The 18783-nt window shown below is 32.0% G+C and overlaps 1 protein-coding gene across 2 annotated transcripts; it reads left to right on the top strand.

Annotated features, from left to right (window-relative positions):
• Positions 1–2556: 2556 nt before the first annotated feature.
• LOC134683156 (protein mono-ADP-ribosyltransferase PARP3-like) lies at positions 2557–17691 on the top strand. 2 transcript variants are annotated; one of them, XM_063542271.1, is made up of 12 exons: positions 2557–2705; positions 3890–4072; positions 8740–8865; positions 9445–9624; positions 10991–11117; positions 11495–11718; positions 12407–12463; positions 13039–13143; positions 13450–13539; positions 14322–14499; positions 15452–15595; positions 16106–17691. In XM_063542271.1, the coding sequence occupies exons 2-12, from the start codon at positions 3890–3892 to the stop codon at positions 16276–16278; spliced, it is 1587 nt and encodes a 528-aa protein (XP_063398341.1). In that variant the 5' UTR covers positions 2557–2705; the 3' UTR covers positions 16279–17691. The 2 variants fall into 2 exon arrangements, with proteins under 2 accessions (XP_063398341.1, XP_063398348.1); XM_063542278.1 differs by having other exon boundaries at positions 2565–2699.
• Positions 17692–18783: the final 1092 nt, after the last annotated feature.

The following is an 18783-nucleotide window of genomic DNA, read 5'->3' as shown; positions in this document are numbered from 1 at the left end:
CAAAAAAGCAAACTGGAGCACAATTAAACAAGAAATTAACACCTTATATAAACATCTCTGTGAAAATCAGCAAAATCTTTGTGTAAATGAAATGTGGAACTGTTTTAAAACAACAATAACAAAAGCAGTGAAAGATCACATCCCACATAAAACAGCAAAAACAAAGGACGGTCACCCATGGGTCACAATAGAAACAAAAAGACTCATTAGAAAAAGAGATAGACTTTATAAAAAATCAAAAAAATCTGGGAATGCATCACTTGCTAAAAAATACAAAGAGGTTAAACACCAGGTGCAGAAAAGTATACGAAAATCATACTGGGAATACATTGAAAGCATCATATTACCACCACAAGATGAAACAAATTTTGGCACTATGAAAAAATTTTGGACCTACATTAAACATAAAAAAACTGATTATAGTGGTATTACTGAAATCAAACAAGATGGCAAACTTCTAACTGATCCACTACAAAAAGCTGGGGCACTTAACGCACAATTCCAGTCTGTATTTACACCAGCATCTAATATTTCTCATACAGAATTTGTCAAACAGTGTAACATGCCACAGAATACTTCTTTTCCACCCATATCAAAATTAATAATAAAAACAGAAGGTATACAAAAACTCTTACATAACTTAAATCCAAACAAAGCAGCAGGACCAGATGAAATTAAACCAAGATTTTTAAAAGAACTTTCACATGAAATTGCACCCATACTCACTATTATCTTTGAGAAGTCAATCAAAACAGGCGTTGTTCCAGATGACTGGAAAACTGCCCATGTCTCTCCTGTATACAAAAAAGGCCAAAAATATAACCCTGAAAACTACCGTCCTATATCACTCACATGTATTTGTTGCAAACTTTTAGAACACATCGTAGTAAAACACATCATGAAACATGCAGATAATCACAACATTTTATATCCCCTACAGCATGGATTTCGCAGAAATCGATCCTGCGAAACACAACTATTAGAATTTATAGACGATGTCTCACTAAACATGGAAAATGGTAAACAAACAGATATTTTGGTCATGGATTTTTCTAAAGCATTCGATAAAGTTTCACATTCTTTTTTAACTAATAAGCTTCATCATTACGGGATACAGGGGGAATTAAATTACTGGATACAAAATTTTCTTAGCAATCGCAAACAGGCAGTAGTTCTAGAGGGGGAAAAATCTGAGTATGTTGCAGTTGAGTCAGGGGTTCCACAGGGGTCAGTTCTTTGACCAAGTCTTTTCTTGTTCTATATTAATGACATTCCATCTGGTCTAACATCTACAGTACGTTTATTTGCAGACGACACAATAGTTTATTTGGCAATAAAATCAAACTCCGATGCATTAACACTACAAAAAGATCTTGACAAACTGGCATCGTGGGAAACTACCTGGAAAATGGCATTCCACCCAGATAAGTGTAATGTAATTTCAGTCACCAGAAATAAAAAACCAATCACATTTAACTACACATTACACAATCATTCTTTAGAACATGTAACAACAGCAAAATATCTGGGGGTCACCATCAGTTCAAACCTTAAATGGGATGTGCATATTAACAACATATATGCAAGAAAGCTAATAGCACACTAGGCTTTCTAAAGAGGAACCTGAACATAAGTTCAACATCCATTAAAGAGCAAGCATATAAGTCCCTAGTAAGACCATCACTAGAGTATGCTTGCTCTGTTTGGGATCCATACTTACAACAAGACATAGATAGCATTGAAAAAGTTCAAACGAGGGCTGCGCGTTTTGTTACCAACAAATACAGAAACACCTCAAGCGTTGGTAACATGTTACAACATCTTGAATGGCGCAGTCTCTCTGACAGAAGAAAAGACTCCAGATTGGTAATGCTCTACAAAATTGAACACGAAAAGGTTGCAATCCCTAAACAAAATAAATTAATTCCACAAAAAAGACAAACAAGACATACAAATTCGACTCGTGACAGCTTCCAAATTCCATCCTGCAAAACACAGTACAGAAAAGAGTCATATTTTCCAAGAACTATCACCGACTGGAACAAACTACCGGACAACATTGTAAATTGCACTTCAGTCGACTCTTTCAAATCTTCAATTTCAAAGCATCAATATTAACTCAATTACAACATCTTACTTTATTATACAAAACATTTTAAATTTTAAATTTTTCCTATTTTTTAAAAATTGTACATTTTTCCAATCTATGTCTTGTTGTAAGTTTCCTCCTGTGACATAATCTTCAATTTGTTGAAGGCGGTCACTATATGGTAGAATAAGAATAGAATATTACATATCCAATTTAACTAACACATTTCAAGTGAGAGACATATACTCCAAGATTTGATTTAGAGTTTTTGTTGTTATTCTTTATATTATTAATTCATTTGTGATCTAGTACAATCAGTTGTTATCTCTAATCCTGTACAACACAACATCGATCATCGACGCAGGCTGTGCAAGTAGGGAGAAAATGGACAGTGATATTTTTTGCGGGAAATTAGAAGGGAGACAACTCGGAATTATTATATATCATTCATTGTTAGGAACAAAACCAAGAGACTCCAAAAGACACAAGTATAAACCTGTTGAGGATGAACGAAATGATTGGTCTGGTCAAACACACACCGGCGTCTAAGTATAAATAGGACGAAAATCTGCTAACGTAATGATTTTCTGATCTTCTATCGCCAAGAGAGGTAAAGGTAGGTATAGTCTGATACATACTGTGTTCATTTGCTTATTTGTAAACTTTGCACGTGATTTAATATTATGGTTCATTATATGTGTAAATGATATTAGATTGCATTTAATTAGGTGATAATATACTATGCCAGGCATTTCATCATCTTGTTAATTGATTAACAATCGATTAGAAGTAAACAAAATTGTATCCCATAACATTTAGATAAACACAAAAAACACAAAACAAGCCGGCGCCTTGTCGGACAAAAAGGGGGCGTGGCATGCGGAAGTGCTACCCTATGCACTAGAAGAATGTGATATTGATTTATTGTGTTTCAGATGTAAAAATTGATTAATGACCAAAGAAATGATGATATATACTTGCTATTTTTATCATCAATTAGGGGGGAAAACTAATTTAGCATAGATTCCAGCATCAAAACTGCAAAAAATCTTCTAAAAAGAATACAGAGTGAATTTATTGGGAGTCAGTAGGTGGACTTCTAAACATGTCCCCAAAAAAACTATAGGTTGGAGAAATATGTACCAGTTTCTCTGTGTTGGGGAAGACTTCCCTTCGAGAATTGTCCTTCGATTGAGTGAGATGTTTGAAAAACACTGTAACAGTTGCAATGGATTGTAAATATGTGCCACTATCAAACATGTCCACATTTTCTTGGGTCAGTCCAAAATGGTCCATTCTTGTCAAACACAACAATCTTTGAGGTGCTTATGTTTAATTTTGTTAGATATTCCTTTTGTTTGCTTACAATGGCTGTTGATACTTTATTAAAATAGCCTCTGCATGCATCTGCAAATGAACTGTGCAAAATTGAAAATGTCAATCAATTAATTTCAAAGAAAAAAACTTGAAATGTGAAGACTTCATCCCTGTATCATAATTGTATTTCAACTGACTGTAGCAATTTAGAGGAAAAGAAGGGATATTGTGCTTGAGTTCATGATACATTATACGTATGCACTCTCTCCACTAAACCCTAGAAAAAAAGATTTTGCAGGGATCTTGGCCCTAATGTTAGATTGGGGCAAATTTTAACCTTCAAATAATCCATGTAATTCTGTTCCCTGTGATTGCAGTCATTGTGAGTCAGCTATACATAATGTAAAGCAAGTACTGTAAGGTTTGGTGCAAAAAATACTGTTGTGCATTCAAATTGATTCTATCATCAAATTTGTTTTACAGATGCCACCAAAAAGGAAAGCCGCAGGGAAAGCAGCTGCTGGTGGGAAGAAAGCCAAGAAAGAGGCGGCACAGGAGGCTCCAAAGACAGTACATGATCACATAGCTTCACTGAAAGCTGCTGATGCTGGCAAGAAAAAGAAACATAAAGTAGATGATAGATTTCCTCTTGCATCATCATGTGAGGTTAGTACAAGAAGTATATCTATCTATTGTGTATGCATGTTCTTTCATCTACTATTTTCAATGCAATGTCTCTGAAAACTGAATAAAATGTATGTGTTTTTTGGCATAGAATCCAATGTCATATTTTATTTACAAAATACAGAAATACTGCACATGCTATCAGTGACAAACTTATTGAACATTATATATAAAAAAGAAGATGTGGTATGATTGCCAATAGTCCGGCGGCTACAAGCATATTTCAGACAAATTGTGCACATCCTGTTACAAGCATGAAATTTGGCATAGACCTTCCTCAACTATTACTCTTTTATTTCAGATAGGGAGGCATTTGAAAAAAATGTCTCACTTCCGGTAAAATCCAAAATGGCGAACGTCATACTTAAATCAGCCAAATATCAAAGGCTAGCGTGTAAAAATGTGTTATTATCATGCTACTATCATAATGTTTGGTACAGACCTTTGTTTTTTTACTACTTTTGGATAAATTAAATAGATAAGATGTCTTCAGAAACCCCACTTCCGGTTAAAATCCAACATGGCGGATATTGTACTTAAATAAGCTTATTTTTTAGGGAGGGTAATTGAAATGTGTTTTAACGTATTGCTACTATCATTATATTGTGAAGGATTCTTTCTTTGGTGCTTCTGATGGATACAATGTATAAGACATATGTCTTAAAAATTCTTACTTCTTTAAATATTCAAAATGGCGGACATAGACATATCATTTTTTTATTCAAAGTTTCAACTTTTTTCAAAATGTAAAGAAAATAATTTTATTTTGTGCTGGTCATTAAACTTTTGGCTTAAAGTTATCCCCTAAACCACTTATTCTAGCATGTTGTAAATATTTAGATATAAAGTTGACACTTCCGGTAAAAATATGACGGAAATTTCAAAGATGAGTCCTCAATCTATTTCTTCGATGTAGAGTTTTGGATAGATTGATTAAAACAAAATAAAATCACCATTATACTAAAAAATATTTAAAGTTACTACTATTTGGCCAAGAATACATTTTTATTCACAGTCACTATGACATGCACACATCGCAGTGCACGGGATACCCGATTTTCAACATTAAAAATAACCGCATTATCCTTTCTTACATCCACAATGTTCAAGCTTATGACAGAATGATGAGGTCTCAAAAAGAGTTTTTAAAAAGCTATCCTCTTTGTCCTCACCTTGAGTGGGTAGCATAAGAGCCAATTCCAAGCTCGTCTCACTAAACACCTACCTAAGTAAACTGCATGATTTACATGCTGGAAAAGACATGACCAAGTTGAGGGACAGCATCAAAAAGCCTTCCTTTTTGCGCAAATCGTTATTTTCTTGCTTCGTTAACAATGTTATACCCATCTGTTAAGTTTGTGCGATCTTACAGTAAAACCCCGGTGATTTAGTCTGATTAAATCACTCATTGCCTAGTGCATTTGAAAGGCCATTGATAGATATTCATCTAAAGTCTTTTGCCCTCCCAAACACAATTCATAGTTCGTCTACCCCTATGTGACAGAATAGCGAAACAGTAGTGACAGCATCATCATTAACGACTGTTCGAATCATGACTCGTTTAAGTTCGTGTTTGACTGCATCAGACACATGCACCATGATTTTAGTGTCTGCCTCTAAATGTGAACTTGGTGCTGAACTTGAAATACTTCACATGGTGGATAAGATAGAATATCCTGACCATTTGTTGCTATAACTACCATACGCATCCAAGACTTCATCCACTCGTATTTCAGTTTCAAGGTATTTTATTAAGGTAAGGACATAATACCCAATCAGCATACTCGTTAGGCTGCAATTCACAATCGGAGAGCTGGTTTCTAACATTTACAAAGACTGCGGTATTGTTTCTCACATCGTTAAATTCCAAAAACACATATTTTCTTGCCTTGTTAACCAAATCTGTTTCTTTTTTTTCGATCTTACAACAAAACCACGTATCGTTTTCAATGACATTAAACTTATCAAATCCATATTGTGATGTTGGCTGGTCAATCATCATTCTAATTGCTATAGTCACATCTTCAAACTCCATTAATGTCACCAGCGCAGTTCCTTTTCCAGCAAATGTGTTATCTTTTAATGCCTAGTGCATTTGAAAGGTCATTGATTGATATATATCTTATACTTTTTCCCTTCCAAATGCAAACCAAAGTTTGCCTGCCCCTATGTCACGGAATAGCGAAACAGCAATGACATCAGTATATGTTTGTGTCATGACTCATTTAAGTCTGTGTTTCACCGCATCAGACACATCGATCTTGGTTCTAGTGTCAGCCTCTTCGTGTAAACATGGTGCTAAACTTGAAACATCATCAAGTGTTGGATAACACTGAACATCCTGAGCATTTGTTGCTTCAACTACCTTGTACTCAAAATTGTATTGAGCAAGCTGCTGTGAATGAAAACTTAAAAGTTCTTTCTTACTGTCGTCATCTCTCAGAAAACTTTGCCAATTTTGAGGATGTTTTTTTTATCCTGGATTCGTCAGTGTATTCCCTTTCCCCTAAATGTTGCTCTTGCTTCTTTTAGCAGCTTTCAAACTACCAGTATTGCCTATGTTCACATCCGACACTACATCCACTGTTGTTACAGTTAAAAGTGTTTCCGAACGAGTATGATGATTGGGTATTATGTCCTTACCTTAATAAAATACCTTGCAACTGTAACAAGAGTGGATGAAGTCTTTGGTGAGTATGATAGTTGTAGCAACACATGCTCAGGATATTCTATCTTATCCACCACGTGATGTATTTTAAGTGTAGCACAATGTTCACATAAAGAGACTGACACTTAAATCATGGTGCATGTGTCTGATGCAGTGAAACACGAACTTCAACGAGTCATGATGAACAGTCACTGATGATGCTGTCAATACTTTTTCGCTATTCCGTGACATAGGGGCAGACAAACTATGGATTGTGTTTGGGGAGGCAAAAATCTTTGGATTAATATCTATCAATGGCCTTTCAAAGGCATTAGACAATGAGTGATCACACACACTTATTTCTGACCCATACCTTTACCGGTTGTGATACGGTTCTCTCTTTGCTTTAAAAGGAAAAAAAGACTGTGCGGGAGACATTGATGGTATTAGAAGATGTGACTTTAACATAAAGAATGATGATTGATCAGCCTTACTCACCGGGGTTTTACTGTAAGATCGCACAATTTTATCAGATGGAGCTAACATGATTAACGAAGCAAGAAAGTCAATTTTTGCACAAAATGGAAAGCTCATTATAAGTGAGGCTATTCCCACGACTTGGCCTAGTCTTTTCGAGCATGTAAAACGTGCAATATACTAATGCAGGTGTTTAGTGAGACGAGCTTGGGATTGACTCTTATGCTACCTAGTCTAGTCATTAATGGATCGCGAAGGGACAAAGAGGGTTCCTTTTCAAAAAAAAATTTCTGAGACCTCATCATTTTTTCAGAAAGGATGCCGCGGTCATTTTTAATGTGGAAAACCGGGTATTCCGTGCACTGCGATGTGTGCTTGTCATGGTGACTGTGAATAAACATGTATTCTTGACCAAATAGTAGTAATTTTAAATATTTTTTAATACTATAGTGATTTCGTTTTGTTTTAATCAATCTATCCAAAACTCTACATCGAAGAAATAGATTGAGGACTCATCTTTGAAATTTAGGTCATATTTTTACCGGAAGTGTCAACTTTATATCTAAACATTTACAATATGCTAGAATAAGTGGTTTTGGGGATAACTTAAAGCCAAAAGTTTAATGACCAAGACAAAATAAAATGATTTTCTTTACATTTTGAAAAAAGTTAAAATTTGAATAAAAAAAAGATATTTCTATGTCCCCCATTTTGGTTATTACCGGAAGTAAGGGTTTTTAAGACATATGTCTTGTACATTCTAGCCATCAGAAGCACCAAAGAAAGTGTCCTACACAGTGTAATGATAGTAGCAATACGTTTAAACACATTTCAATTACCCTCCCTAAAAAATGAGCTTATTTAAGTACAATGTCCGCCATGTGGGATTTTAACCGGAAGTGGGTTTCTGAAGACATCTTATCTATTTAATTTATCAAAAAGTAGTAAAAAACAAAGGTCTGTACCAAATATTATGATAGTAGCATGATAATAACACATTTTTACACGCTAGCCTTCGATATTGGGCTGATTTAAGTATGACGTCCGCCATTTTGGATTTTACCGGAAGTGAGACATTTGTTTCAAATGCCTCCCTATCTGAAATAAAAGAGTAATAGTTGAGGAAGGTCTATGCCAAATTTCATGCTTGTAACAGGATGTGCACAATTTTTCACTAAGCCGCCGGACTACAATGAGACAACTGTCCACAATAGACCAAAATGACACAGACTTTAACAACTATAGGTCACTGTCGGCCTTCAACAATGAGCAAAGCCCATACTGCATAGTCAGCTATAAAAAGCCCCGATAAGACAATGTAAAACAATTCAAACGAGAAAACTAACGGCCTTATTTATGTAAAATTGTGCACAGAAAAACAGATGAAAGGCTTAACTCCAAATGTAATTATCCAACATGTCAGAACCATTTTTTTTTTTTTTTTAGGTTCGTCTTGAACCAGTTTAAATGCACACAGAATTAAGAAAAAAGAAATAATTGTCATGTTTCGGTTATTTAATTCCAGGTTCATGATGATTATGACTGTATGTTAAACCAGACAAACATAGGACATAACAACAACAAGTATTATGTCATCCAAGTTCTCAAGATGGGACCCACTTACTATACATGGAACAGATGGGGTCGAGTTGTAAGTAAATACCATGACAACCAATTTATTAGCCCTGTATATAAGTTTAAATCTTGAACTCACTACAAAAAGAAAAAAAAACAAAATCTGTTGTATTTTTCCTTGTAAAAAAACTATGTCAACCTATGATTTTTTTGTTGCTTTTAGTTATCTAAGTCACCTATAATAATCAACATTTAGAACAGGTTGTCAAACTTTGGTAGAAACAATACTTTTGATACTGTGTTATACTGATTGTACATCATTTAAAAAATATATATGAATTCTAAGAAATTCTATTATGACGTCCTTATTACGCTTTGTTAACAAATCCATGTTCTAATGAGCACAAAAAATATGTTTGACACATGCGCATGTCTTTTTATATTAATGTTATTTCCATCGTTACAGTATCCTTTTAAATATTTACATTTAAGCAGCAAGCATAAACTTTTATTATATATTTTTATCAAACATCATATATTTACCAATATATCAACAATAATTTCAGTTCTCATTATTTGTTAAAAATCTGAACTCATGATCAAGTTTACAGACATTTACTGGAAGTAAATTTCATTGTAATTTACTCTGTTATAGGGAGAATCTGGCACAACCGCTCAGAAATCATTCGGAAATGTCAATGATGCCACTAAAGATTTTGAGAAAAAATTTAGAGACAAAACCAAGAATAAATGGGAAAACCGAGCTAGCTTCAATCCAGTGCCAGGCAAATACACAATGATAGAGATGGCAGGAGAGGACGACGATGAAGTAGATGTAAGCAAATTTTGATCCATGGTTCAAGGTTGCACTTCTGCAAATATAGACTATGCAATTTCCCATAGGAACTCCCTTATAGGCTTGGCTAAAACAGTGCCGCTTTTACTATGAAGATTCATAAAATGATATATCCTAGAATGGAAAGTTGATTTGCTGTGTGGCATATTTTCAACAATTATATGCCCTGAATTTCTAAGAGATTAAACTTATACTAAAATTCTGTACTTATTATACCCCTTCCTTCACTTTTGATCTTCCTCAGAATTCAATTTAGCCACTACCTGTAACCATGTTTATTTATTCCACATGTATTATCTTAGCCATGTTTATTTATACTACATGTATTATCCTAGCCATGTTTATTTATACTACATGTATTATCTTAGCCATGCTTATTTATACTACATGTATTATCTTAGCCATGCTTATTTATACATGTACATTTTTTTTGTACTATTATCATTGCCAAGTCATGTCGTAATGAGATGAAACATAGAGATCATATCTGTAGACCAGTATGTAAATATATCTCCCCCAAAGAGATGTGGTTTGGGAAACAGCTGTATTTACAAAATCCAAAAGTCAAGGCAGATAGGGAGGCGACATGATTTTCATAATAATAAAAGTATAATAAGTTTCAGTTTTCTAACTTCAGTTTGCTCAAATGTTATAAAAATGTTATACACAGTGCTCATTATCACAAAACACAGATCAAGTTTGAATTCGGTTTTTAGTCATTTTTTCTGCCTTTGGGTTATGTCCCTTACCAATTCTATATGCAAGCTTGGGAATGATCTGTGTCCTATGGAAACATTATCCATTAATTTGAATATCAACAAGGGTTGGTAAGTATGCCTTCTATGCCTCAACCTGAATCATAATTGTCAGGGCTATCACTGTCTCTATATTTTAGGTCTCACTCTGTGATGATAATTCTGTATAGTCAGATCTTCGAAAGTATTTGTTGTAAGAATTCATAACTTATTTTGCCTCTGGCTAAATTAGAGCTTGCCATACATTTTGCTTGACACTATATGGTGACCTCTATATGTTTTTCATTTAGTGAAGCTAGGTTGCTGCCTCATTGATGTTTACCAGAGATCGACCTATATTCTCAAACAGATTGTTACACGAGATAAAACATATACCAGTATTTGGAAATTGGAGTTGTTTTATGAGTTTAAGGAATTTCTTCTCTATTAAAAAAAATGCCAACATTTCTGAGACAATTAGTAAAAAGTTCATATAAGTCAGAGAAGAAACTAGCTCAAATTTATTTTTTTGATTTATTGATTTAGGTAAAATACATATGTGAAAATAGTAAAAAGAATTACATTAGAAAATATTGTTATTTCTTTTACAGGCACCCACTGTTAAAACCCCAACAGGACCAACAGCTGCCTGTACTCTAGATGCCCCAACACAGTCCCTCATGAAGCTGATATTTGACCATGACATGTTCCGAGATGCAATGAAAAGTTTTGATATTGGTATGTTTATTTAGATTCTGTAAAAAGGGGAAATTTGTGTTCAGTTTTTGTTGTCTTCTATTTGTACTACTAGTAATAAGAATATCAAACTTACAAAGATGTAATTTTTAATTTTAATCAAAGTTTATATTTGTAAAATTTTTATTTTAAAATAGGATAACCTTTTCTGTTGATTTTTACAAAAATAATAAAATCACAAAGCCTTTGTTTACTATTTTTCTAGTAACTGAGTATATTTGTTTATGCATATAAATAACCATACAATATGTATATTAAATTTGTATATACAAAATATATGATAACCTGATATAAGCTTATTCATCTTTTGTTATAGTATTCCGCTAAAATTTGAAAGAAAAAAATCTTTTATTTCACAGATGTGAAGAAAATGCCTTTAGGGAAACTAAGTAAGTCACAGATTGCAAAAGGATTTGAATGTCTTGATGATATAGAAAAAGGCATCAATGCTAAAACAACAAAGAATATGTTAACACATCTATCATCTACATTCTATACCTTGATACCACATGACTTTGGACGTCGTATTCCACCAACCATCGATACTCTTGAAGCACTCAGATCTAGGATGGACATGCTTCTGGTAAGAATTTCTGTCATTGATAACAGTTTTATTGACTATATGTTGTGTTAAATTTTTATCTTCTGAAGTTAATTTAGTAGTTAAGGGCTGGTCCAGGAATTTAAGCTCACCCTGTAATTCCAGAAATCATAAGTGGAACAAGGCGAAAAAAATTTAGAAAGATTTGATGTCAAAAAGTTATATTTTTTCTGATCAAAGTATATGAGAACTCTTAAAATGTTATCATTTACAAAAATAACAGTTGAATTTTACTGTCTTAGTTTGTTTATTTAGGCATTTGATTTCCTTGCTGTAACATTCTCCATATGTGCTACAACATTTTAACTTCCATCAATCATTCAAAAAAGGATTTTGTTTGTGGGTTTCTGGATAAAATTTTAGTATTGGTCAATGGAAATGTTTATTTTCTGATACCAACATAGTATTTGTATAATACTTAGCTGTATAAAGGGGGATAGGACCTTTATCAGTACTCTGAGATCTGGTGTTTTTAAGCTCTGGATATAGGGATTGACTCTTTCGGGATCTGTGAATTCTTGTTTTCAAATTTAGGGATGTCAGGAATTTAATTTCTTTCAATTCGGGACCTCAGGATTTCATGTTGTTAAGCCTGGGATTTGGGATCAGGACACCTCTGACCCCCCTCTCCCCTGTATATGATATTAAGATGTTTATGTTTTTGTTACAGGTTCTAGGAGACATTGCATTGGCACAGGAAATGGAGAAGGAGAGAGACAAGATGGCGGTAAGTTTGATGTTTATTTTTTTTCAAACTTCAATATCTAAGACATGTTCTTAAAAAAGTATAAGATATACTAAGACAACATAATAAATTATCTTACAGTTTCATTGTTAGACATGCTAGTATAATATATGATTATAAAGAGATGTGGTAACATTGACACAACTTTGTGCCAGAGATCAAAGATAGAGATGATTACCCAATGATACAAACAAATTCATGTAGTCATTATATTTTTACATTGCCATTTTATTAAATGCCCCATTGTACCACAGTCATTTGGTCATTCCATTAGAAAATCACATAACTAAGAAAGTTATGCTATAAATGTATGAAAATTACAGCATTCATGCTCAAAGTTCATAACTATAAAACTTCAAATCTTTTTCTTAATGTTATTGACATTGATTACAATTTGTTTTATTTCAAACATAGTATCAAGAAATGGACCAGTCATATAGCTCAAGAGTAAAAAATTAGCATCAGTATGGTCTAAGTTTTGATAATGACAATTTCTTTTTGATTGTTTTATAAATTATTTGTTTTCTATGTAATAATAAATAGCTTGTTTATTTCAGGGTTCAAAGAAAAATAAAGACAAACCTGCTCATCCTCTTGATGTCGATTACAATTTACTCAATTGTGACCTTGAGAGAGTTGACCCCAAGAGTAAAGAATATAAAGTGAGTCAAAATATTGAAGACATTTTATTTATCACAGGTGACAAGTGTTCAAATTTTTGTCTAGCTTGACAATTTTGACCCATCCCCTTAAGATCTTCCCTAAGAAGTGATTTCAATCAATGAATAGTTGAGAACACTATCACATTTTAAACAGTAAGCTGAGGAATTGTAAATTTTAGAAAAAGAAAATGTCAGTATACCCGTTTCTTTATTAATGGAGGATTTGGACCGATTACAGTGTTATTCCTCACTTAAAATAATATTTTACACAAAATTAGCCTTATTTTGATTTATTTTTATTATCAGATATTGGAGACCTATACAGATAATACCAAATCTTCTGGATGGAGACCATGTAAGATTAAACATGTATGGAAGATGAACAGACACCCTGAGGTAAGCTGACATCACTGAACAATATTCTTTTTGGACATTTTTTTAATTTTGTATTGATCATATACTATAAATTCAGAAATTATTTTGTGCATTTATTATTGTAATTTTTGAAGAAAGGAAAAAAAATGTGAGAATATATGCTTACGCAGGTAAAGCTGTATACAAATTTAAATGTCAGATTTCAGAATGAGAGTTCTTATATTATTGTGATTATCACGCAGACACATACTTTGCAATCATAAATATCTTGCAAAAATTTCTGAATTTACAGTAGTTGATATATGTCTCACACTTAGTTTATTATATTGTTGTCTGCATCACTTTGGTGAAGATATCTTTAGATTTTGATTAAACCCTCTAGTTATATTACTCTTTTAAACTGACATCATCAGAAGCATACAAAACACTCAGTGGGCTCTTAAGAAGCTTTTTTGAAAATATTACTCTGTGGTAAAGCCAAACATTTTAAAGATAAACATTTGAAAACTCTATAGACCAATTTACAAAATATAGCCATGTTACAAAGTGTCAGCTTCTGAACTATTAATAATGGCTTATCTAATGTGCTGTTTACATATAGTAAAATCTATTTCCAAAGATGTGCTTTTAGTATTTGAAATTTTTCCATCCTTGCTTCTGTTTTTAAAACTTAAATTATTTCTATATGAAGTTTATTATTAAATGCCATCATTGCTATAATTGTTGAAAAGTAGAAATAAAATGAGAATGAATTTCATTAAATTTGTTAGAATATATATTTAATAAAATCTATGATTTTTCAGGGAGACAGAGTCAAAGCACATGATAAAATTACCAACAGGAAATTATTGTGGCATGGAACAAATGTGGCTGTAGTGGCGGCTATTTTGAAAAGTGGACTACGTATCATGCCACACAGTGGTGGCCGAGTTGGAAGAGGAATTTATTTTGCTTCAGAGAATGGAAAGTCTGCAGGATATAGTAAGTACCAAGATTCGTGAAATATTACAATGTACGGTCACTGTAACAGTCAAATTGAAATTAAAAAAAATATGAAATTGAGACTGAAAATTGGGAATATGTCAAAGAGACAACTACCCAACCAAAGAGCAGACAACAGCTAAAGGCCACCAATTGGTTTTCAATGTAGCAAGAAAACCCTGCACCTGAAGATGGTCCACAGCGGGTTCCTAAATAAAATGGTGTACTAGTTCAGTAAAAATGGAAGTCACACTAAACTCCAAAACATATAAAAGACTTTAATTAAAAAAAAACATACAAGACTAACAAAGGCAAGAGGCTCCAATACATTGTCAATGACATAAATCTCATTTGGACTTGTTACTGATATACATTTTATTTGTACTTGAGGTATAAAAGGAATATAAATGCTCTGTGAACCTATCATTTCAAGTTCAGATTTTGGTTCAGATCATTCTTTTTGTGTAAGTAAAGTTGTGTGTTTCTACAGCTTGTTGAACATTTCAATTTACCACTATGACATTCACAACCAACTGTTCAGAATTTTTCCACATACAATAATATGCCTGCTTTTAAGTTAACAGTTATTTTTCATATACCCTATGTCTTGATTGAAAGAAATTGAGCATCTTTAGAGCATCATTTGTTATTGATAAAATGTTGATTGATTTATTGTTGCTTAATGTCCAGTGACAAATATTCAATGCATATTCTGAACAATATTGACAAATAAACAATAAAACGGCAGATGTCTTTTTATGGTCATTCCTTTTAATAATTCAACCGTCAAATTTCAGAAGACAAGCATTGCAATATTGCAAATGAGGCTGGTTATGACACATTGTAAAAGAGACTGATAAGTATCAGACTTTTTGTTGAAAAATACACTATGAGGAAATGTGATATTGTTTCTTCAATGTGTGTATTGAATTATATTTTTTTTATTATTTAGCTCATCCAGCAGGAAAAAGAGGCATCATGTTTTTGAATGAGGCTATTTTGGGTAAAGAAAAACATATTGCCATGGATGACTCTTCACTGATAAAGGCTCCAATTGGGTTTGATTGTGTTGTTGCTAAAGGATGGACTGAACCAGGTAAAAGTTATTTCCCTTCCTATTTTCATGACAGTAGATAAAAACACAAATATTTATATTTAGCTGTATGCAAATGAGGTGATATATATATAAATATATTATATAAGTTGTCAGATGTCAACTCACTAAATCAAGCATGATGAGAAATTATACATCTTAAGAAAACATCTGGGGGAGAATTTTTTTTTGCTTAGCTAACAATGTATGACTAACAATCTCAAAAAAGGTTTAAAATTAAGTACCTTCATTACAATAATAGTGTATATTGTATAACTGTACTTTATGTATAGCTGACCTTAAAGGGGTTTGGCTATTGCATTTAGGTCTGTTTTGGTCAAAAAGCTCTTCAACTGTTTTGTCCTTATTTATCCTTGCCTTTTAAAAATTCAGCTATGAGCGTTCCTGATGAAGCTAGGTCCAGAAAAGGGCTTTGAGGCATGAAATTTATAAAGTGTTGTTTCCATTCTTCATAATTTTGTTTTTAGTTAATACATATTTGATTTATTACAGATCCATCAAAGGACACATTTTTGACATTAGATGGAAAGAAGGTTATCGTACCCCAAGGCAAGCCCATTAGCCAGAGTACATTTGCAAACAAAAGCAGCTTCAGCCAGAGTGAATACTTGGTCTACCAAGAAAACCAAGTACGAATGAGATACATCTTTGAAATGGAAATGTAAGATGTGAAAAGATTTTATGGATAAAGGACAATCTGTTTTTTAACACCATAGAAATGTGAAATATCCTTGGAACGTTGTTTCTATATTTTATCACATAGACAGGAGTTAGTTTTTATTTAGTTATAGAACCTATCAAATGCGAGAGATAAAGTTATTGTATTTTGTTTTATTAGAGGTACTAACCATTTATATACAAGATAAATTGTTAATGTTGTGTTAAGACTCGTTATTGAACAATCAGTTATTTGTTATGTTTGTTTGGTAGTACATTTATTTTAAATTTTAAAACTTTATTGTTATTTTTTTTTATTTTAATAATTTTGTACTGGATGGGCAATCAACTGTTGAATTTATTTGAAATATTGGTTGTTTATTTGTGCTTGGTTGTTGTTCTATTCAAAGGTAGCTGTAAATTTCTGCCTTATATTTTAACTACTTTGGTCACTGTATGTTGTCCAATACTATTTCCACTGGAGAAAAAAACAATGAAAATCCAGATTTGTTGTTGTAAAGGATAGTTTATGACTTTGTTTTTGTCAAAAGATAAATACACCCTCTTTAAAAAAAAAATGATAACTACAGAAAAAGAAGAATATTTTTATAGAAATAAAAGTTTATGTCCTTTTATAGTACATTCATTGGCCTAGTTAAACTAATAATGAATATGTTTTTACTCTTTAAATACATAAAGAATGAATATTGTTTGTTAAGATTTTTTACTGCTGAGTAAATTTGTATTATATATATACTTCACTGTGTTATTTCTAGACAAAAAGTAACATTACCATTCATAAATAACATAGAAATATCCCAAGTGTTTGACACATAATCCTTATAGGATATAGAGTGCATGAGTTATTTCCCCTTATAAAGAAATATTACATCCATTTCAAATAGACCTACTTTTGCTATTGTAAGATAGATAGGAAAACAGGATGCTCATAGAAATTCCTAAAACATGCAATAATATTTTTTTTTAATGTATAGTTATGAAACCATTTGGGAATGTATTTCCACTAAATCCCTGTATTATACGATGCACCAATGTTCTGTTTTATGTATATGTGAAGTTTTTATAAACACACATAAAAATGTTTATATATATATATAACCCTGTATAGATGTATTATCTATAGATTCTGCTTCATCAAAATGTGGCTGTGTTAAACTGAAAACAATGATCTGTGATAGTCTGCTGCCAAAAGGGAGGTAATTGTTGTTTTATGTAAAAAGTCATAAATTTAAAAATAAATAAATGATAAAATACATGTATAAATAAGTTTGATATACGGTAAAAGATTGATAAAATAAAATAAAAAACTAGAAAAAATATCTAATTTGAAATAAAGATAGAATTCACAAAAAAATCACATTAAACATAACAAAGAGGTTAGTGTAATCAAATTAAATGGACAGTGTAATAATAGAAAGGCAAACCTTTTTTCCTGACAACAAAGAATTTCTAATTTTGACAATACTTTCTGTTGAGGTTATGGAAATGTTTGACAGACTGGCTGTTAATAAATAATAAATTGTCAATTGAAAAATCTTTAATTTATACAACCAACACTGCCTAATGTCAGTAGATTTTAAAGCGTTTCAAATGAATGGAACAAAAGTGGTATCAATGAAATTTTTTTAAGCAACAAAAAAAAAGAAAAACGACTTTTTATGATAACAATGATTACTCCCTTCAAGCAGAAGATTCTGTTTCAGTCATACTCTGTATGGAGATGACTGGCTCATCGTGAGCTGTGATTTATAAGTACACTTGTACCCCCACACATGTTTCATGTTTATTTTGCACTATTTGTAAAAAAAATCTGTTTGATTCACAAGCAGTGTATTGTAATTGGTGTATAACGTTAACCTTATTGGAAGTAGGAAAATTTTAATATGATTTTAACTCAAATATAGAGATAAATTTATTGGATAAAAAATATAAATTAAAAAAAAAAATATGATAGAATAGACACATTGTTGTATTTTTTTTTATATGGTCTTAAGGTTAAGAACATTATTTATGGAAGGTAATTTTAATCAAGATCTTTAAAAGTAGTTTTGTACCAATTATGATTATATTTCTAAAATTATTTTTAAAACACTATTAGACCTTTTTATTACAGTAAAGAAAACAAGGGAGTTAAATGTAATGTTCACTATTATATCTTTTATTCCTTCACAACTATCAAATATTAATCACCTTTATATCATATCTCATTATTAACACATCATTGTATAAGACCAATTTCATTTCTTCTTTCAAATTTGTATTACATTTGTATTGTTAAAATCATCCATATTTTTTTTAAAGAATGCACTTCAATTTATTAGAAGTTACATCTGATGTTGATGTTTATAGTTATTTAGCTGTATTGAAAAAGGAAGAGAAATTCTATTTTTTAATTGTGCTAAATCAAAATGTTTTTTGAGTTTTGAAAAAGTCCATTTCATTCATATTGAAAGAAAAAAAGTATGTTCTTGTATTACAGTTCCCATGACATC

This window comes from Mytilus trossulus, chromosome 1, assembly GCF_036588685.1.
Source record: "Mytilus trossulus isolate FHL-02 chromosome 1, PNRI_Mtr1.1.1.hap1, whole genome shotgun sequence".
NCBI classification, from domain to species: domain Eukaryota; kingdom Metazoa; phylum Mollusca; class Bivalvia; order Mytilida; family Mytilidae; genus Mytilus; species Mytilus trossulus.
Note: the sequence above shows the minus strand (reverse complement) of the source record. Positions and strands in the feature narration are given on the sequence as shown.

Bases quoted from the DNA above. Each gene is read 5' to 3' on its own strand.
- LOC134683156 (XM_063542271.1), top strand. From the start codon at position 3,890: ATGCCACCAAAAAGGAAAGCCGCAGGGAAAGCAGCTGCTGGTGGGAAG. The intron at 13,144-13,449 runs GTGAGTCAAAAT...TTTTATTATCAG, and splicing joins CCAAGAGTAAAGAATATAAA to ATATTGGAGACCTATACAGA. The intron at 13,540-14,321 runs GTAAGCTGACAT...ATGATTTTTCAG, and splicing joins AGATGAACAGACACCCTGAG to GGAGACAGAGTCAAAGCACA.